This window comes from Rhipicephalus microplus, chromosome 6 (assembly GCF_043290135.1).
Source record: "Rhipicephalus microplus isolate Deutch F79 chromosome 6, USDA_Rmic, whole genome shotgun sequence".
Taxonomy (NCBI): domain Eukaryota; kingdom Metazoa; phylum Arthropoda; class Arachnida; order Ixodida; family Ixodidae; genus Rhipicephalus; species Rhipicephalus microplus.
The window spans coordinates 31,261,631-31,284,549 of record NC_134705.1 but is presented as its reverse complement, the minus strand read 5'-3'; the positions used below and the strand labels follow the sequence as shown (position 1 = coordinate 31,284,549).

The window sequence follows — 22,919 nt, the reverse complement described above, 5'->3', positions numbered from 1 at the left end:
GCTTGTGACACACACCTACCTGTAAATATTGCAAATACTCTCGTTTTTCTCTTCCGCGTATTTGTAATCCCCGTAACAAATTGGTGTATGTGCTGGGTAACGAAGCGCCATACAACAGAGCTCCGCAGTGGTCATCAAATCGGAGTTTCCGTGATGGAACACGAGACTGATCCCACGGCCACCTCTCCATCGGCCTCGGCGACGCCTGCACTATCCATGCCAACGCCCCACCGCCCCCCCCCCCCCCACCTACGTGCTGACGCATCCGAAACATCCAGGAATGTTCTGCGATACGGACGAAGTTGATGTTGACGACTGGATAGCTGACTAGGAACGTACCAGTGGGCTCAACCGGTATGACCCGACTCTTATGCTGGCCAACGGGCTGTTTTACCTGAAAGGCACGGCCAAAGTCTGGTACGAGAACCATGAGGAGGAGATAGGCAGTTGGGACACATTCAAAGAGAAGCTTCGCAACTTATTTGGGAAGCCCATCGGTCGAAAGGCGGCTGCAAAGAAGGAGTTGTCTATACGTGCTCAGACGTCCGCAGAGCCGTATATCTCGTATATACAGGACGTGCTGGCTCTATGTCGTAAAGTCGACAACGACATGTCGGAGTCTGATAAGGTTGGCCACGTCCTCAAGGGGATGGCAGATGATGCGTTCAACCTGTTAATGTGCCGGAACTGCACGACGACTGTCGAGGAAATTTTTTAGGAATGCTGGCGTTTTGAACATGCCAAAAGCAGGCGTATTTCAAGGTCATTCACTCGACTGCCGAGCATCGCTGCTACGTCCTCCTGCAAAGATGGACTGACGTCTTATCGGCAGTCTTCACCGGCGTCTGAAATTACGCGATTCGTCCGCAGGGAAATCAGAGCAATTACACCTGCTCTTCCCACCAACGGCCACGTCGATTCGCAAGTACCTCAGGTTTGCTTGGTACAGTCTATTCTGCGGGAAGAACTCGGCAATTTGGGCTTCGATGTCTGCGCCGTTGCTCAGTCTCGACCAATTGGCTTCCGTTCAAGATCGCCGCCTCGCCCCAGGTTATCGCCCAGGAACGGTCTTTTCCACGCTCTCGCAATCCGGCCGAATGGCGAACGGTGGACGATCGGCCAATCTGCTGTAACTGCCGCCGCATAGAGCACGTGGCACGGTATTGCTGCAACCATTGGTCTTCGTCTCGAACACAGTATAACATTGCTCGCCGCGCTGACAGCTATCGCCTTTTCCAGCCTCCTGTGCCGATCCCCAACAGCTACCGCTGCCTTCCACCCTTCGATGCCCCTGATACGCAGCACAGCTGCTCACCGTTGCCTCGACGTCATCAGTCTCGTTCACCGCCTGGACGTCGTCCGTCGTCCCCTTCTCCTCTACGACTACGCCCAAATTCCCCGCTCAATTCTCATCACGGAAGCTAAACGCTGCAGCTCTTAGAGGTGAAGCTGCATCCTCGATACAGACCTGAAATCCTCTCCTTGTCCTGCCAACACGACGAAATTTGATCGACGTAGACGTTGACGGCCTAACTGTTTCTGCACTTATTGACACCGGGGCGCATATTTCTGTGATGAGTGCCCGACTTGATCGCCGCCTGAAGAAAGTTGTCACACCGGCTGCTTCTGGCATTATTCGTTTCGCCGACGGAAAAAGTCTTGCCATCACAGGAATGTGCACAGCACACATCACAATCGCCGATCACCCCACATCTGTTCTCTTTGCAGTTATTGAGCAGTGCCCCGATGACCTGATTCTTGGATTGGATTTCTTGTCCACTCATGCCGCTCTCATCGACAGTGCAACCGGCATTCTCCAACTTGAACTGCCTCGACTTGGGGCTGTGCCGTCCTCACTGTCACATCGCTTGTGGGCTGTTGATTATGTTCGGCTGTCGCCGCAAGCCTCCACGTTTGTGGCCTTAGCGATATCACCAGCTCTTCCTGACGGTGACTACATAGTGTCTCCATTAGTGGATGTGCTCTTGGCGTGAAGTGTTGCCGTGCCGCATACCATCGTGACTATCGTGGACAACTACGTTCAGCTGCCGCTTCTCAACTTTAGTAGTTCGACCCAAGTTCTCCCGCTAGGCATTTTGTTAGGCCATGCATGTTTCCCCACTTGATGCATGTAACATTGTGACATTAGACCCTGAAGACTGCTCGTCCCCTATTGCAGCCAGCCGAGCAAACGCATCTACCGATGAAATCACGATGATGATTGCCCCTGATCTTCTGCCCTGTCAGGCTGCGCAACTCCACCACGTACTGACCACCTACCGAGATATTTTCAACATCGATGACCGCCCTTTAGGTCAAACGTCTGTTGTGCGTCATCAAATACATACCAGCGATGCTAGTCCTGTTAGACGGCGACCATATCGTGTTTCATAGTCCGAACACCAGGTCATACAACGAGAAGTCGAGAAGATGCTCTCCAAAAGAGCCATAGAGGCCTCTTCAAGTCCATGGGCGTCACCTGTTGTTTTAGTCAAAAAGAGGGATGGCAGTTGGTGATTTTGCGTTGACTACTGTGCCTTGAACAAGATAACCCGCAAAGACGTATATCTGCTGCCATGAATCGACGCCGCCCTTGACTGCCTTCATGGCGGGCGATACCTCTCATCTTGAGATCTGCATTCAGGCTATTGGCAAATTTCTGTCGACAACTTAGACCGCGAAAAAACTGCTTTTGTCACACCGGACGGCCTTTATCAGTTCAAGGTTATGCCTTTTGGGCTGTGCAACGCCCCGGCAACTTGCGAACACATGATGGACTTTCTCCTCCGTGGTTATAAATGTTCCATCTGTCTTTGCTATCTCGACCATGTGATTGTTTTTTTCCCAACATTTGAAAGCCACCTAACTCGTTTGTCTACCATTCTAGCCATTTTTCGTTGAGCGGGACTCTAGCTGAACTCGAAAAAGAGCAATTTCGGCCGATGAGAAATCACGATCCTTGGTCATCGTGTAAGTGCTGCTGGCATCCAACCGGACCCTGACAAGATTAGCGCTATCAAGAACTTTCCTCTGCCTTCTACTACAAAAGATATTCGTTGTTTTCTGGGCTTATGCTTGTACTTCCGACATTTTATACGCAATTTCGCTACAATTGCACAACCACTCACTGATCTTCTCAAAAAGAATGTGCCCTTCTCGTGGGGCCAAGACCAAGCAGCTGCATTTTCCACGCTGATCCAGTTGCTCACTTCTCCACCAATATTGGCTCACTTTGATCCCGTCCACGACGACTGAAGTTCGCATAGACGCCAGTGCTCACGGCATGGGCCCCGTCCTCGCTCAACACCAGGGGGGCCAAATGCGTGTTATTGCGCATGCCAGCCGCCTTCTCTCCACATCTGAGCGAAACTATTCGATAATGGAGCCCGAGTGTCTTGCATTGGTCTGGGCTGTAGCGAAATTTCGCCCCTACTTGTATGGCCGGGAGTTTTCATTTATTACGGACCACCACGCTCTGTGTTAGCTGTCGTCGCTCAAGGTCGCCTAGGTCACTGGGTTCTACGTCTCCAGGAGTATAACTTTGACGTAATTTATAAGTCTGGCAGGTTACACCAAGATGCCTAGGTTACACCAAGATGCCTATTGTCTCTCGCGTTATCCTGGGGACCCTGCTAGCCTCGCTGTCAATGAGAGCGATTCTTGTGTGCTCGCCATATCCGATTTGCGCTACATTAGCACAGAGCAGCACCAGGACGCAACCCTCAATACGGTCATTGAGCGAGTATCTTCAGGACATTCCGACCCTTCGCTCCGTCAATATGTCCTCCGCAACGAAATTCTGTTCCACCGCAACATGAATCCTGATGTCCCGGAATTTTCGTTAGTTATTCCCCGACACCTGCGTGCCACCATTCTTCAACATCTGCATGACGCTCCGACGGCAGGACACCTGGGTTTTTCACGCATCTGTCACCGCGTGCGGCAACGGTTCTTTTGGCCTGGCGTGTATAAATTTGTGCGCCGCTATGTTGCTGCTTGCGAGCGCTGCCAGCGTCGCAAACGTCCTGCTCTCGGTATGGCTGGCCTGCTCCAACCTATCGACATTCCACCGGAACCATTCTTCCGCGTCGGCCTCGACTTGCTCGGACCTTTCCCAACGTCCGTGTCAGGCAACAAATGGATCGCTGTCGCAACTGACTATGCGACCAGATACGCTATAACTCTGTGCCTTGCCAAGTAGCTGCGCTACAGACGTCGCCGACTTTTTATTGAATGGCGTCATTCTGCGGCATGGGGCTCCGTGCCAGCTCCTGACAGATCGTGGCGGCTGCTTTCTCGCAAAAGTTATCGACAAAATCCTCCGTAGCTGCTCTACTGAACATCACCTTACTACTGCCTACCATCCCCCGACCAACAGTTTCACAGAGCACCTCAACGAAACTCTTACAGACATGTTGTCCATGTACGTATCTGCTGATCACCGTGACTGGGACGCAATGCTCTCCTACGTTATGTTTGCGTACAATTCATCAAGGCATGACACCGCCGGCTATTTTCCGTTCTTTCTTCTGTACGGTTGCAACCCTGCGTTGCCATTCGACGCACTCCTTTCTTCTGATACTACCGAGCCAACAGCGTATGCTCAGAACGTTGCTTCTCGAGCCCGCGTCGCTCGCCAAATCGTGCACACTAGGCTCACTGCTTCTCAGGCCTCACAACAAGTCCGCTACGATGACTGGCACCGCGACGATGACTACCCTGCTGACTCTCTCGTCCTACTTTGGATGCCGCATCGGCGTGAAGGCTTGTGCAAGAAGCTTCTACCACGATACACCGGGCCCTACAAAGTTCTCCCTAAGGTCACCGACGTCGACTACCTCATCACTCTCGTTGAAGCACACTCATTTTCTGCCACACCACCTACTGATGTTCATGTGTCGCGACTAAAACGCTACTACATTTCCATTCCTGATTGACTTAGCCGCGCCGTGACGGCACTTTGCACGCCGGGGGTGATGTTACGAGGCAGTGGACATGGCTCCGTCGTCGTAGATGCATCGATGAAGAAGAAGCAGAATCGGAGTGCGAGATCCTAGCAGCCCTGGGGTGTCACACCTACCTGTAAATATTGCAAATACACTCGTTTCTCTCTTCCGCGTATTTGTAATCCCCGTATCAATATCGACCCGACAAACTAGTAAAGTCACCAAAAATCATGTTTTCAGAAAACTGAGAAAAAGAAATAGAACTCATTCATGTACATAACTGCACTTGAAAATGCTCAGTATGCACCAGGCATGTAGTCTTCTTTACTATCCTGTAAATATTGCAAATACACTCGTTTCTCTCTTCCGCGTATTTGTAATCCCCGTAACAATATCGACCCGACAAACTAGTAAAGTCACCAAAAATTATGTTTTAAGAAAACTGAGAAAAAGAAAAAAAAAAACTCATTCATGTACATAACTGCACTTGAAAATGCTCAGTATGCACTAGGCATGTAGTCTTTTTTACTATGAGTCCCTGTGTGGCGCTTTTTCAGGGACTGGTGCATGTTCTCCGTTGCTTGTTGCTTCTTGACTGATGCTGCCGTGCGCCGTCAATACTTTTCAGCCATGCGGCTGCGGCTTTGCCAGCTGGGGTTTAGGCTCAGCTCTTTCATAATGTCTTCTGGTGCCTTTTTATTGCCTCCATTGAACTTGAGCACTGCTTTTGCCACAGCTGCCTTCACCGTGAATAGCGAAGCATGTCGCTCTTTTGGTGCCAGCGCCCAGATCATTGAATGCAGGTATTCGTTGTTATTTTGGGTTTTCCCTCGCTGGAATCGTTGCAACAGCTTTCTGTCTGACAAGCGCTCATAAATGGGAAGTAAGGCTTGGCAGACATGTGGAGGCAGCTTTCGGCAATGTTTGAGAATCGGCTTCCTCTTGGCCTTTGCCGCATTTTGTTTGCAACAGGAATTTGGACCAGGTGGCCACAGAGTGTGGTTTGCCATATCATCATTGGACGTGATGCGATGATAAGTGGCCATCACTGCTGTGTGCATAGCATCAACATCACCACTGTGTGTCTTCAGAGCCCACCCGTAATAATTGGTGAGCTTGGAGATCAGGTCTCCTGTCAAGCGGCCCTTTCCCCCAAGACTCTCAAGGCCAGGGCCTTTGTGTTTTGCAATCAAGTTGCACAAAGCAGTGCCCATATGCTTTTGGACATAATTAATGCAGTCCTCTTTTTCCACTGGATATGCCCATAAACCTTATCTTCTTGTAGCGTAAGGTAACTGCGGCTGTCCCCGTCCCAAAGCACCGTGGTGTAGCGCAGGTTGTGCCGCTCAAGTGACCTCCCGAAGAGGATGAGGGCAGCCTCAACCTCCATTTCCCCAGTCTTCTTGTCACTGCTTTTCTGACACTAATGATGTTCCTTCCACGCTGCATAAAAATGGCCACGTTCCTTTGGGCCCGACTCACATCCAGCACAAAAGTTGCTCAAAACAATGAAGTCAAGCACTAGCTTGCTGAACAATTCAATGATGGTGCCGAGACCGATATGCGACGAATGACCGCGAGTCATCCATGACCCATCAAACGACACCGCGATGTTTCCCATGTGGCTTATATTAAGTTCGGCGTAAAGTTCGCTAACCGACCGCGCACATCGCTCGTCAAATTGCGCGCAGCACGATCGGCCGCAGCTGCCAACTTCGTCTTCACGTAGTGTTGCCACGTTTTTGTGTGAAGACTCCGACGGCTGATGCCCATCGACGAGAACACATCATTCAGCGCGGTCTGTCTGTTCCCCGTTGCCTGCATGGCGTGCGTGGCCAAAACCTTCACAGCAAAAGGTTTCATGCGTTCATCGCTACATACGCACGGCGAGCTCCACAACAACGCATTCTCCCCACAGGTCGAACACACAAAACGCAACTTCACGGCGCATCCGAACTCCCAGTCGTCGCGAACAATCTGCAGTTCTCCGTTGCATGCATACTAACAAAGCGCTGTTCACTGTGTCCAAATCTATAATTGGGAACATAGCTGCTTTGTCGGCACCGTCAACCACGAATGCGTGTTTACGCTCCATCGCTGCAGCGGACGACAACTCTGATAACTTATCTTCAGCTTTAGCTCGCTCCTCTTCCAAGTCAGATTGCTGCCGATAGATAGTATCTAGAGGCACGCGACCCCTGCTCGAAGGCTCCGCGGCTGACGGACTATGCACAGGCTCCGTGACAACTGATGCGGTAGCTAGGCCTTCCGTGGTAGCGTCGACTACCTCGCTATGGGACGCGGAGAGTGTAGCGTCTCGGGGGTTTTGCTGTATCATGGAGCACTTCTTGAAATTCGCTACTAGCGTCCTTCGCACCTTTTTTGCACCAAACTTGTGCCGCGTGCAGGATTTGCACTCAGGATTTGACATCGTGAAACTTCTTCGCTGACACTGAGGCAAAATGGCGCGCATGGACGCACGCCTCAATACCCGGAGCAGACGAAGCCAGCAGCCTCCACCAATAGGGAGGCAAGCTCAAGTCACGTGCGCGAAGTAGCGAATAGAAAGGTGCTCTGATACTTCTTTTTGCCGCTCATTTTACAAGCTGCCTATGGTTGAATTGGACCCATTTTGGCGGGAATTTGAAGGCGAAAGAGGGCTCTCTCAAATGAGACCAAGCGGGCTGCGCTGGCTCACATGAAAAAGCAGGGGCGCGTCACAGAAACTGTGCGATTTCAACGCCGATTTTGACTCAGATTTAGCTATAAAGGGCCATATAAAGGGCCCTAGCGGCTAAAATAATGATATTACAGGCATAAAATTCACAATAAAAGTGCATCAGTAGCTGTAGATTTCAAAAATGCAATAAAAAAACGAGTTTTTTCGCGATTTTTCGGTCTCCACAACTCATGTCCCCCCTTAAGCTAACAATAGGAGAGAGTTGGGCTACAGTAAAACCTCATTAATTTGAAGCCTGTTATTTCATAATCTCTCCTCAATTGAAATATTTCTGTGGTCCTGTATTTTGCAATGCAAGTCTGAGCGGATAATTTGAAGTGGCGATCAGCACTAGTCCGGTTAATTCGAAAACTTTGGGTGCCATGGGTTGATTCCCAGTCCCAATTTCACCACAAATTCGCACAAACAACAGCCCCTAAAAACCACAAGGAAATGCAACAGAGCAATACTAAAGAGTGGCAGCTGAAGCAATTCATCCTCACTACTTCCAGTGCAAAAAGAAAAAAAAAAAAAAAACAATCTCGTGGTCAACTGAAATGCGCACCTGCGGAAATTAAAACGTGCTTCATTGCAACACAGCGGTGATGCACAGGCAGCATGTTGCATGCTTCTCTCAATATCAGCACGTCAGGATTTACTCATTTTTTCTGGGAATATAAAGAAATAAATAAAGGACAGTATGGTGGCATTTATGATGTATGCGAAGCTCTGATTGCCGGTTGCTCCAGAAATTTGCGCACTAGCACTGCTGGTGGAGTTCTGCGCATGCTTCTTTTTATATCTCTTTATCGTGAGTTTTAGTTGAATGATCGTATGATTCATCCAAGGTGTTTGCTTTTTAACTTTCTTTACCTTGTTGAGGACAAAATGATGTAGGCTGTAGTGGCACATATTTTCGAACTTGTTCCAAAGTAACTGAGCAGTGTTGCCTTGGAAATAAATCAAACAGTTTTGCATGTGATCGATAATGCTTGGCGTGAGAAAAGTCTTTAAAGAAATGCGCAGAGACGTGCTGCTTATACCTTTGTAGTGGTTGAAGCGGTAACAATATGTTTACGAGGTGGTGATCAGAGTGCCCCGGCTCGACTTCTACAGTGTAATCAGAAAGATCTCGACTGATCAAATCCAACACAGAGCTAGATGTATTTATTTAGTACATGAATTTGTTCATGCACTAGCTGCAATAAGTGATACCTCAACATAATATCAAACACAATGCTAATGTGTCTATTACTAGCAACGAGGCCTTCCCCGCCGCAGTGGTCTAGTGGCTAAGGTACTCGGCTGCTGATCCGCAGGTCGCGGGATCAAATCCCGGCTGCGGCGGCTGAATTTCTAATGGAGGCGGAAATCTTGTAGGCCCGTGCGCTCAGATTTGGGTGCACGTTAAAAAACCCCAGCTGGTCAAAATTTCCGTAGCCCTCCACTACGGCGTCTCTCGTACTCATATGGAGGTTTTGGGGCGTTAAACCCCACATATCAATCAATCAATAGCAACGAGGTCTTGCTGATCTACTCCTGGCAGGTTAAAATTACTGAACCGAACAATCTTCTGTACATTAGTTGTGGCATCCAGAGGTCTATAAAGTGCGACAATATAAAACTCTGGCCCTAACTAGAGATTTTAACACGCTGGCTTTCGATACATACTATGTCTAATAAACCACCTGAAAACTAAGATCTCCACGTCTATCCTGTTGATCTTTACGAAATACTGTGTAAGAAGGGAGGGATATTGAAAGGCATTACTATAGCAGCAAAATTTCTAAGGATTCAGGCGTTGTTCAATCAAACTGTAAAAACAACAAAACAGGTCACTCAAGTTCTGTGCAGGGTCGCCAAACATACGAGGGGCGTGAGATAAAGAATTGAGGCTCTTCGTGCGGGCATTCATACATTCTCGTATTATGTATGGCGCCTTCTATCATCCCTTCGCCTGAACATAGCTGCAGTCCCTTGGGTGCCTAAATAATGAGGTCAGCAGAGTCATCACAGGGTTGCCAAAATACACGCCCCTCTCTGCATTGAAAAGCTGCCCTGCTTTGGGAGACATCGCTGACCTTATGTGTATGCACGAGGTGACGCTGGTCACAAGACTCATCTACGCAAAAAGGGAGAGGGACCTTGTCTGAAATTGGGCATGACGTATCTCATCTTCCTGTGCTACCGCACGGATCTCCCCCTTGGAAGCATATGCAAATTGCAAACCCCAAACCTCTGCCGAAGAACATGGGAAGTGAACATTCAGCAAGGAGGCAGGCCCACGCCCGAAGCCACGAGAAATACATGCAGGAAGTACTAAGTGCAAACCACCTTCATAGCTCCTGTCAAATTCTGTACACTGAAACCTCGTTATAACGTAATGGGATATAATGAAATAACGGATATAAAGAAGTAAATGAAGTTCCCCTTGGAAGTTCCATTGAGAACTATGCATATTAAACCTCGTTGTAACAAAGTAAAATTGACCAGTAAACGGATATAACAAACTAAATTAGTCTATCAAGCGTGTATAAAAAAAACGACTGTAGCGTGTTAAGTATATCATTTTCTGCGGAGTTGATGCTCGTTCAGTGTGGCTCTTTCACTACTACCCCGCTGACCTTACAGCCACGCCACGCGCGGCCGAGAGAGCCGTCCTCCTCACACAGCCAGCGCAGAGGATTGAGGAAGCGCGCAGCGGGTCTCATGAACGAGAAGCGGCGCCGTGGTGCAAAGCGATTTCCCTCTAAAGACGGCAACGACTGCATCTGCGCTGCTACTCTCTGCACTGAGAGAGGAGGACTCTCCGCAACAGCTTTGCTTCTTTTTTTTTCTCTCTCTCAGCACGCGGCCGTGAAAAAAGAAAGGTATCTACGTGCAGAGACGGAAAAGGCAGAAGCATGGCAGAGGCGCATCGCAGATCGGCATTTGAGAGAGAGCAAACAATCCACCACAGTCTTTTCTTTCTTTTTCTTCTTTTCTTTCTTGGCGCACAACGTTGAGAGGTGCCGCCACGAGATTGGGCATGGTGCTAAGAGCATTTTCAAAGCGCAGTATGTTCGAATTGACCGTCCCAAGTGCTCGCACGTGCATGACGACAGTGACATTCGTCACTGTCGTCATGCACACCCATCACCCTGGGCACACTTTCCGCGTATGACAACTCTTCGGTTGTCACGACATGAGCATCGGTACTGACGTACATGCAGAAAGTATTGCAGTCAGGCACAACATCGGCATCAAAGAAAGCGTCCCACAACGTCTGGGCCTGGTCGCTCGCGGCACCCACACATCGCCGAAATCTTCGACCACTTTTTTTTTTTTATGCCAAACTCAAGGGCTTTCAACATTATAGACTTATGCTCAATTGTTATATTTTTGTGCTTACGTTTGCTGCTGCCGTTGTTCATCTCGTGTCAAGCGGCAGAAACTGATAGAGGTGGTGTTGCTCTTCCACAGCGAATGACAAAGAAGAAAGCCACAATCTTCGGCGGCGCGCGAGGCTCCAGCGCGGAGCTGAAAGGGAGAAGGAAGTCAGATGCGCGGGAGGGTCAACGGGTTGTCCTACAGGAGAGGGGAGGTCGGCTGACGCACACGCACGCGCGTATTGCTGCGCGGGCGAGTCTATTAGGTTCAAACAACGAAACGTTCCTTTCCTTTGACCGCGTCCTCTCCTTACGTGAGGCTTCCTTACAACCAAGTACCGACGGAGGAAGCAAGCGTACTCTGAAAGCTCCCTTAACCCGTCCTCACGGGAGGAATGGTTGCCGCGCTCCTGCGTTCGAGATTATCGAATATAAGCTTCGCTCACAAGCGTTTATTCTGTAAAAAAAAGTTGGGTCACCACATCACTTCCAAATTGAAGTGTTAATATAGAGACGCGTGTACGCTTTCTCCCAACTACAATTACTGAATGTGAAAAGCCACCGTAGTCGAGCGCAAAACGTGGTGCATTCTAGCAACACTGCGCGCCGTCGTGCCTGGCACCGTGCACGCACGCTCGCCGCTCGTGTCTCCCCGCAGAGGTGGGGTGGGAGGGTTGCCTCGAAAATGAAAACATCACGTGGGCTAGCTGTGAGGCGAAGCACTCGTTCAGGGCAAGGAGCGGACCTAACAGCGCACGAAGGTAGCCCCAAAGCAACCTTAAGCTGAGGAAGCGCCAAGGAAACCTTCACCGAGGGCTCCTCAGTGAGGAAGCTTTCAGAGTGACATAAGGCGGCCTCACAAAAATGAAGGCTTCCTCACTGAGGAAAGGAACGTTTCGTTGTTTGGCCCTTAGTTTCAGAAGAGAAGGGAAGCGGGGAGGCTCGCTCTCACACGCATGTTGGCAAGCGGCTCCCGGGAAGCGCAAGGCGCAAGTTTTGAATTACCACGGCCCTGATGAAACGTAAACCGTCACGCGCTATAAAATATTGAGAATCGACGTATACCAAATTGGTCAGTAAATGCTCATTGAGGACAAGGAATGATTCGTTATAGCCGTTGTAGGGAAATTTTCACTTCGTTAAAACGAGGTTTTAAATACGTGGGCATCTATGGAAATTTCAAGGGGACTTACAATTGCTTCGTTATATTCATTAGTTTGTTATGTCTTGCTTCATTATAGCGAGGTTTTACTGTATAGCTCTTAAAGTTGTTCATACATCTACGGCGGAGCTATATGTTATCCTATATTTTGCCAAACATGCCGAGTCCACCACTCAGACCTTACCAAGTGACAAGAAAATTCACTACAGAGTATTTACTGACTCCCTAGAGGCATTTCACCCTTGCAATTACACTCACACTACCACTCCTGTTGTTCAACAACTGCGTTTTTACATGCGTCGTCTGCAGGAACAAGGACATGATTTACATTTGCATTGGATTCCGGGCCACACAGGTATACCAGCAAATGAGCGGGCACACCGACTGGCCCGTGCAGTGCGACTATGCGCTCAGTTGAAACCACTCAAACACATATCGCACAACGCACCATAAGCAATTGAACGACACGGCAATTAGTACAATTCCATGGAAGCAATAGCCCAAGCAACACGCTTCTGGCAAAGCTATCTCCTCGATGTATCTAACCCATTGGACATACCTACACTTCCTTCAAGCACTGATACCCGCCGGCAGCAAGTACTGCGGCAGGTACAGACGGAAACCCCTTCCTTGTGCAGCATTTTCGCAGAGATTGATACCTGGGCACCCCGAATATTGGCATCTGCAGCCACTGCAACACCCGAGCAAAAACCTGGCGCACCTTATCTGAGACTGCCCACTGTATTCTGGTACCAGGCAATGGGTCATTGCTACAATGCTACCGGAATGGCGCCTGACTTCATTCCAGGCCTGAGCAAAAGCCGGGCGCATCACCGGTGCCTCTGCCAACGAGCTATGGCAGTTGCTGCTCGAGTACCTAGACGATCCCAAAGCTCCAGCCATTGGCACAAGGCTTTGTCTTGAGCATGACAGCCAGAACGTCAAATGGCAAGACGCTCATTAGGACTGCATTTTTTGTGCGCCCTTTTTTTTTCTTTTTTGTTTCTGTCTCTTTTATTTCATCTCGTTTCTTCCCCTGCACTCACTGCAGCCCTCTAAGGGCATAACAGGTGAATAAAGACGTGTCAACAACAACAACTGAGGATTCAGTTTTGTTTTTGACAATGCGGGTGTTTACATTCAATGTTCAAACTCATTTACAACTATTGCAGGTATTATGTGAGTTGCGAGATAAGTGCAAAAACACGAGGACACAAAAAGAAGACAACACGAGCCTTGCTGTTTTGCAATGCTCGGCCTTCTGTACTATTGCAAGATAATGCCAATGTATTATCGCACTGACCTTCCACGTGCGTGCACTATACGGTTTTAGGGGCGAAGCTCCTTAGGATGTGGGTCTGTCCATCACCCGTTGTTGTCGTACTTAGCCACAGGGATGCGAGATAGAAGATTGCGGTACTTGGAGTGGTCGCTAGATGGACGCACGGACGAATGGATGGACAGACTAGCAGACAGACGGATGCACGGAGCGGGTATGTGCCACAGGGGATGCGAGATGGCAGTACGTGGAGTATTCACTAGAAGGACGCACGGACGGATGAACGGGCAGACTAAAAGATGGATGGATGCGCGGACAGATGGACCCACGAACGAACGCATGGATGGACGCACGGATAGTCGTGCAGACGGACAGAAGCAGGGACAGGCTGACGGACACTTTGCCCCACTCATCATCATTCAGTCCGTGGATATGCTGTGATTTTTTTTATTAAGGGTGTGCGAATATTTGAAAGTTTTTAATATTCAATAAATATTGCATTTGTAATATTCGTATTCGATTTATTGACCAAATATTCAGAAATTTCAAATATTCAAACCAACTCGAATATTTCTCAAATATTCAATGTTTACGAAAATTGACTCTCACATATCACTGCGAAAAACTTAAAATTTTCCGCTGTTGCGATAAGAGCCTCAGTAGATCATGCTGTGATTACTACGACTTCAGCAGGAGTGCGATGATGCCTGCATGGAAATTGACAGTAGCGTGATGACGGCTACTGACGAATGCGGCGGCACGTCATTGCAACAAACCTGCCAACGATAAACATCTCAATCAATCTAAATTATGTACTGCCTGCACGCAGTACGTGCGGCTTAACGGTTTAGCGCTGTTACCACCGTCGTGCACGGGACCGCTAGTGCGTATCGCTAGTGGAAACGAAGACAACTTGCCGTCGCAGCATTGAGTCGGCAAAATATTTGTCGCACCTTTGCTCGGTCCCGTGCTAAGCAAGCATGAACAAAAAAAAATGTATTTGCAAGGGCACATGCACACATATACGTTACAGGGTGCGACGGTGATGGAGTGAGCTTAGTAGGCGATGTACTGCCTGCAACTAGCTTAGGGTGCGCTCAGCTCGACGTGCGATGGTAACGCATTTTATGTATAGCCATGGCAGATTTTGCTAACGGTTCGCCATACAAACATACGCACACGTGTCAAAGCCTGACGAGTTGTCCGTCAGCTGTGCCACTACTTCAGCATGTATACTCTCTTCATAGTTCTGGAATGATTTTATGGTAGCGGATATGGTCATGCGAATGAGCTGAAGTGTTTTTACGTGCAATGGCAAACATAGAAAAGGCCATACACTTTCGGCAACATTACAATGGGGTCATCACATATAGTTCTCCATTGCTAACAGCGGCCCACCTAAGGTGACAGGCAGATTGATGCATAGTTCCGCTGCGTTCTCACTAGCGCCTTTGAAAATCCAGCGTACGCGCATCGCGCTCACACGCAACGTCGCCTGCAATCAACCTTCTGTTACACCATCGCTGTGATCTCACGCCTTTCAATGTCAGTTACTGTCATCAATAGGCAGTGCGCTGAAGGGGGTTGCGATGCAGAAAAATAGTGACCTTGCCGCCGGAAGTTGTGACACAGTTAACAAAAAGGCCTACTTGAGGCCTCTTTCTATCACACATCAATAATCATCTATCTTGTGCGCCGACCTTGCGTTATGTTATGCGACTAACACATAAACGTCAGTTCCGGCCGTGATTGACGCAGAGAAGTATGGAACCTACATAAGATTGCTCAGAGTAACAGCTTGGGTTCTGAGATACGTACAGATTATAAGAAAGAAGCTGATAATCGGCCATCTGAGTTTTGAGGAACTGAGGAATACAGAGACGGTGATAACCAAATTGGAGCAATGAAAGATACGGGAACATATTATACTCAACAAGAGCAATTCGACTAAGACAACAATGATGTTTCTTTGTGGTAGGGAAGTCTTTGAAGATGAGCGAGGGCTAATAAGGCACGAGGGTCGTCTGTCTCAAAGTGGACTGACATACAACAAAAAAGAACCAATTGTGCTACCGAAGTGGACGGGCGCTGCAAAGCTGCTAGTACGACATGTGCATCGACTCGCGTTACATGGAGGAGTCAGTGCAACACTGTCGCAGCTTAGAACAAAATATTGGATAATATTGGAAATAATGGACCCAGCACCTCCACCAAATGCGATGATGTTTATTCAAACAGAGGAGTCGCAACGAAGTCGCGACGGAAAATGGGCATACAGCAAGTCTGACAAAAGCAGCACAGGTTCTCGCGCAATCAGAGCAGGGGGTTTTTCGTTCTTTTTGGAAGGCACATACGTGTTAGTGCGTATGCTCCACTACACAAGGAAAGCAGCTGGTGAAGAAGGTTATTCATGGATGTTTAAAGTGCCAACGATTTGACGCTAAACAAATTCAACAAGACACAGCACCGCTGCTGCCTGCTGACAGAGTAAACACTGACAACTATTTGAAGTGACTGGTGTAGATTTTGCAGGCCCGACTCTTATAAAAGACGCCGTGAAAGGCATGACAAAACTGTACATCACAGTATTCGTGTTTGCAACAAGAACTGTACATCTCAAAGTTGTTGACAACTCTAAAACAGAAGCATTCTTACATGCATTCAGAAGATTTACAGCGAGAAGAGGCTTATGTTGCACAATATATAGTGGCAACGGAAGGACATTCAAGAAAGCCAACAGAGAAATCAATCATCCGGGAACTGCATCCGGGAACAAATGGGTTGCCGTGGCGACCGACTACGCGACACGTTACGCGATCACCTGCGCTCTTCCAACCAGCTGCGCTACCAATGTCGCCGACTTTCTGCTACATGACATCATATTGCATCACGACGCTCCTCGACAGCTCGTTACTGATCAAGGCCGATACTTTATATCTCGCGTCGTCCAGGATATCGTACGTTCCTGTTCCACGAACCACAAGTTCACAACGGCATACCATCCACAAACTAATGGACTTAGAGAGCGCCTGAATCGCACTATCACGGACATGTTGTCAATGTATGTTTCTCCAGACCACCGTGACTGGGACGCAACTTTACCCTACGTCACCTTCGCTTACAACTCCTCCAGACATGACACCGCAGGCTATTCCCCGTTCTACCTTCTTTATGGACGGGAACCCTCTCTGCCTCTTGATACACTCCTTCCCGCTGGTTCAAGCTCCCCTGTCACATACGTCCGCGATGCCATAGAGCGAGCCGACGCAGCACGACAGATTGCCCGAGAACGACTCATGCTTTCTCAAGCCTCTCAGAAAGATCGATACGATCGTCACCACCGCAAAGTTTCGTATGCACCAGGTTCTCTCGTACTCTTGTGGACCCCATGTCGTCACATCGGCCTCTCAGAAAAACTTTTATTTCGCTATGACGGACCATACAAAGTCCTTCGCAAGATCACCAACCTCACCTACGAGATACAGCGAGCCGTCGACGAAGCGCACTCAATGCCACCACCATCCACTGTTGTGCACGTCGTCAGACTGAAGCCTTATGTGTCACCCAACACTCCCCTTTCGTGACAAGCGCCGGGTCGGCGCTTTAACGCCGCGGGGTAGTGCCACAAGGCAGTAGTGGGATTGGGGCATAAAGCGGTAGAGGGTCCCTGGCTGAAAGAAAAAGACTACGAAGTGGATAGAGACTGGTTCCAGCCCGCCAGTGCGCCAGGCATTGTCATCGCGTGTAATCGTTGTAAATATCTGTAAATATACGTTTTCTTGTAAGAATATGATGAAGGAACTACTGGAAGAGTCTCTAAAAGAGCTAACCAAGAACCAAGGAGATCAAATAAAGTGGAAGTTTATCGCCGAACAAGTGCCTTGGTGGGGAGGCTTCTAGGAAAGGATGATATGAAGCATGAAATCATCAATGAGGAAAGTCATCCGAAAGAGACTGCTAATGAGGGAAGAGATGGAAACAATAACCTCTGAAGTTGAAGCCATGCTAAACAGCAGGCCGTTGACTTGCGTATACAGTGAACCGGATGAAGCGCTACCTATTGTGCTGGCTGTCATAATAGGTGGAAAATAAAGACTTCCAGGCAATGACGAAGACCAACACGAAGTCAAAATTGTATAAATCTGGCGAAATTGGCAAAACATCATGAAAGAGTGGTGGAAAAAATGGAACAAGGAATACCTGAAGAAATTGAGCAAGCTTACGCAAGTAAACAAGAGGAAACCGAGGAGACATCGTATTGCTTGGTTCACGCACTCCTAGATCACTTTGGAGCCTGGCTAAAGTCATGGAAGTTTATTCGTGCGTCGACGGCAAGATACGTTCCTGCTTTTTGAAAACCAATGGGAAACTAATTCGGAGACTTGTACAACATATCTACCAACTTGAAGTTGTTTCCAATGAGGAGAGCAAAACTTCATGCGGGCCGGAAGCTATTGAAACTTGCTGAAGACTAGGAGAAGAAGAAGGAGACAAAAGGCACGGACGAGCGTGTGCGTTAATAAGCGAATTAAAAAAATGAATATTCTTGCAGGCCACGCTTGTTTCACCTCGTTTCTGCGACAAGCCGAGTTATCAAGATTTGTTGCACGCTGCAATCACATTCTCTCTTTTCTCGTTCAGGAGAAAGCACTGAAAGCTAAACAGGGAGGGGTGCCAGGGGCCAAGAAATATGTCAGGCCTGTCTCATGACCAAATACACTACTTTTTCAGTGTGACTGTGTGCGCACGCGTGGATAAGTCCGGCCTCTTGCGGCCATCCCTGTAACGACCCAGCGCGTCTTGTTCAAATCAGCCAATGACTGATAGGTTGCCTCGAACGAGTGATTTTGAGCTTTTTCCGTCATTTTTGAAGAGAAGAGAAAGCACTTTTTGCAACTTCGATAATTTATTGTGAATTCCAGGGCGCTTGCTGCGCCTATAATTTTGGCACCCGGGTTCTCAGGAGCCTCTACTACCGATCGGCAGCGTTTGCTGACAATGCTGAAAAGTGTTGCAGGACCCCTGTAACTGGTCCCTGTAACTATAAAATCAGGGTCTTTTGAGCCAACACTTAGAGCGTGGTAAACTGGATAAATTGTCACCACTTAAGGTACTTTAATCGCTTTGACTTGTGTACACGGGTGTCAACAGTTGCATTGTCAAACCAGTGTCCTCATGCTCACAGCCATCATGGCAGGTACGAAAGATATTTTTTGTAATAAAATGCTTCCACATAAAAAAGGTACAAAAGGTTTGTTCAACATGTGGATTGAATCCAAGACATCATAGTAACAAGCTCAGCTATTACAGTCTTATGCTTTCTGGCAAATACAGATTTTTGTGGGTAATAACTGACTACAGTTGAACACGGATATATCAAACTCGAACAGGATTGTGAATTAGTTCGATATATGAAAGATTCGATATAAAAAAAAATAGAGGCCCCGAGAGCTTACCTGTAGTGGATCGTCACCTACAATAGGCGCATTAAAGCATGACAACTAATGCCACACACACGCTGCAACACAATGATTTATCTGGGCGAAAAACATCGCTAATCTTGACCTGCTTCATCATTTTTGAAATGTTGACGCTAGTCTAGATCTTATCAAGGCTGTCCAGCTGCGACAGCTCTGTTCCCTCCATGTGGCCGATACAATGGCGTATGATGCGAAACACTGCCGTCACTTCATCGACGGAGTATGCGCTTGTAGCTAGCGCCTCGTCCGGACGATCCTCGGCGTCGCATGAGCTGTCGGCCTGGATATTGCAGTCCGCTTCCACGAAGCCGTCCCCAGACACTTCGTGTAGAACTGCTGCCGGGAAGCGGGACGACAATTCACCAAACACGCCATCTATGCGCTTGTCGTCGTCGTCTTCACCTGTTTCCACAAGTTCCACCGTCTCGAAGCTTGCCTTGCGGAAGCACTTGACCACTGTGTCCGTCTTCACGCTTTGCCAGGCACTGAAAATCTCCCCGGGAGAAAACTTCGAGGAGATTTCCGGCCACTCCTTCGTCATCCACTGCTGGGTGTCCTTGCTGCTGACAACTTCGCTTTCGCCAGAATTGATTTTGCCAAGGATGTTGTAGCGTTGCTTCAATGGGGGAAGCCACCCGCGGTTGTCGGCGAAGTTGTTTCACCGAGTGCAGCGGCAACCCATTTGGCCTTGGCGCTCAGCATCAGGCTATCCACCGAATTGTGCTTCACACGCACTTCTAAAAACCAGGCATAGAGTGTCTTTACTGCATTCCTGTGGGAAGAAGCGCGCACATGACAGGCTCCCGACGTTCGCTGCTCCGTTGCCTTTGCTGTGATATCTGCATTGTTTTTCAACAAGGTACACAGAGTGCTCCGTGGTGTCCCGAAGTCGTCCACGATGGTCTAACATTTTTTAAACATGCTGAATAGCCTTCAACTTCATCGCAAAGTCTAGGGTCTTGCGCTTCTTGACGCTGGCCATAGCTACACGAGAAGTCGACAATTCAAGGAGTCCGCAGTGGCTATGCACACCATGCACGCAAAAGAGAAATGTCGCACATACGGTGTTACACAGGGTATGCGAAAGCCACCAGCAAAAGGCGTGAGCTGTGGTTGGCTAATCAAAATTCGTAAAACAGCAATAAAAAATAAAAGAAAAGGCGAAAGGAGGAGGACGGCGGCTCCTTCGTGCCTGCTCTCCGAGCCGATGCGTACACAGAGACGATGGAACAGTATGACGACATTATTTTTGCGTCATCAACTGAAATATGGAGTGCTCCTAAGATCTCTGGTGTCATGAGGTTTGCAAGTAATCGAAATATTTCTAGCTCTTCACAAGAGCCACAAAATCATTATTCATGTCCTTAAATGTAAATGCTACTTGCTTCTCCTTCAGGATGTAAATTTAGCTGCTCGGGATTGCTCCAAAGTGGAAAACTTTGCTGCTACAAAATAGAAAATTTTGCTACTGCAAAGTGCTCTAAAATGCAAATTTTTCTGCTCTGGAAATTGCTCCAAATCAGCAGACCTTGGTAGCATCACTGTAAATAGCACGCGACCACTAACAAAACGCAACCAAGGCCGATTAGTGCCAAGCCTGCCAATTGGCATGTTGTCCTGAAAATTTGTCAAAGACATGAAAATCTGGTGTCGAAAAGATCGCACTCAAGCACTGAACCAAGAATAGTGTATGTGATAGAATGTTCATGTTCACGGCCGGAAGGTCAGTGAATACGAAAACCCGCCAAGCTTACGTAAGACGGCGCATGGCCGGAAAGGCCAAAGCTCACATGATGAAACCTTAGGTTCTGTATTTACGGACAAATTAGCAAAAACAATATCTGTAGCAAGCTTGATAATGATGACGCTTTTTCTGACGGGAAACTGCTAAGTGCAGTAGATAAAAACGGGATCGCACATGCTCTAGCTATTGAGCCCCGCGAACGGAGCCACACTAGCGACGCGTACACTGTAACCATGTCGGCGCCGTTGCTAATCCGTCGCTTTCGACGAGCCTGTGCAGCATGCTGGGATCTTTTTTTTTTTCTTTTTCTTCCCTCCACCCTTTGTTCGTTCATTTTTTCCCTTCATCCTCCGTAACAACTTCGTTGCTCGCTCCCCTGCGGCAGACCCAGCAAGCCTCATTTCAGATGCGCACTGCCTGCCGCGTTTGTCAAAAATATTTCCCGGCAAATGCATTATAACCGGCCTTATATCTTGAGGGACTGCAAAATAAGCGGCCTAGGGTTTTATGGGAGGCTGAACGGGAGTAGAAAAAGACAGCATTGTGACCGGTTCTGCATAATAAGTGGTTACGTTATAAGTGGTATTCACTATATGTTAACAATATTCTGACTTACAAATTTGCTTTATTACTTGATGTAGCTCCCCAATGAACCTTTAGGGTGTGTGAGTAAAGAAAAGCTTATTTGTACTAAGAAATAGTGAATGTGTACATATTCTGCATGAGAATTTAAGCTTGAGCAAGTTGGTACAGATTCATCTTGATTTTAGCAGCGCACTGAAGGACGAGAATTAAGAAAAGAAAGTACACAAAACGGGCACTGTGTTGTGTACTTGCTAAAAACAAGATGTATGCATGTTTTGCTACATACAAGCTGCACGCTATTCCGTTTATTGAGGAGCAGTCCTGCACACTGTGGGAACACTTATGGTGTCATTGTGGCTCTCGCAAGGTATTCCTCAAGTATAGGGTAGTGGGGTGTTCTTTTCAAAACCACAAAGTCTCTGAATGTATCATGTAATTTGTCAGTCACAGCCTTTGTTAGTAGTTGTTGAGATAAATCCACAGAGAAGTCGTTGGCGGCATAGAATTCTTAAAATCAGATGTACTTGTGTTAGTGTAGTTGCTGGCTCAGTTTCACTGCACAGTCCCTGGTATGTGTGAAGTGGGTTATTGACACTTCTCGTTACTTGTGTGCAGTGATGCCAAACTGGAGGGAATTCGTGAGCCTGGGCCAAGCTTTCCTGCTGGTACTGTGAAGAATGCGTGCACTGTGGGCTTTCAAAGAAAATCAGGAGAGACGCTGATGCTGTCGGAGGTTGGCGGCAAGGACACGGAACTCGACTCTCTCGACGACTGCCAAGTGACCGTTCAAGGCTGTCCGGCCACAATGTTTGCTCGCAGGCTCAGGAACTGCCACATCCAGTGTGGACCAGTGGCCAGCTCAGTGTTTGTAGAAGAGTGTGAGAGCTGCACATTTCTTGTTGCCTGTCATCAGCTACGCATACACGACAGCCACAAGTGTGAATTTCAAGTGCACGTACAGACGCGCTCCATTATTGAGGACTCGAAAGAGCTCCTCTTCAGCAAGTATGACTTTGCCTATGACGGAGACGAGCAAGATTGGTGTGCATCACACCTGGACAGGACAGTCAACAACTGGGACAAGGTCGATGACTTCAACTGGCTTGTAGCCGATAAGCCTTCGCCCAACTGGAAGCTGTCAGAGGCATAATAGGGGGACATATGCTACAATAAATGCACACGTTGTTGTAAATGAGCTCATTGCAGTTTTCTGTAACTTGGAAAGCCATGGTGCAGCCTCATGTTGAATTTCAATGGTGGAGTCATGGTAAGTTTTTCTGTTCTTATTGGAGCAAGTGTGTTCCAATGGCAGAGTGAGGGTCTATAAAAGAGTCAGGAGTAGATTCAGAGCGAAATTTCTTCCATGGAGCAAGAAAAGTTGTACATTTGCCTGGTTGGGGGTGCCGCTGATGTTTTTGTGGTAATCGTGGACGACATGGAAGATCGAGATGGCAAATTGTGCGCCATTGCTAAGCCACCATAACTTTGCTTGCACTGCTCGATAGCGACAGCTCCTTGTCGGCAAAAATTCCCGCAAGAGTTCCTATCGAATAGTGACAGCAACGTTGAAACTACTGGGAGTTGGACAGACGAATGGAATAACTCTATGCAAAGTACTTTGGGCAGTCTCGTCACT

General features: G+C 48.1%; 1 protein-coding gene across 1 annotated transcript in view; it reads left to right on the top strand.

Moving 5' to 3' along the window:
• Tbcc (Tubulin-binding cofactor C) overlaps nt 1-22,478 on the top strand; it is a 39,469-nt gene extending 16,991 nt beyond the window's left edge. The window contains exon 5 of the mRNA XM_037419211.2: nt 21,899-22,478. Coding sequence (XP_037275108.2) covers nt 21,899-22,433 — 535 coding nt within the window. The 3' untranslated portion in view covers nt 22,434-22,478. The remainder of the gene's footprint in view (nt 1-21,898) is intronic.
• Nucleotides 22,479-22,919: the final 441 nt, after the last annotated feature.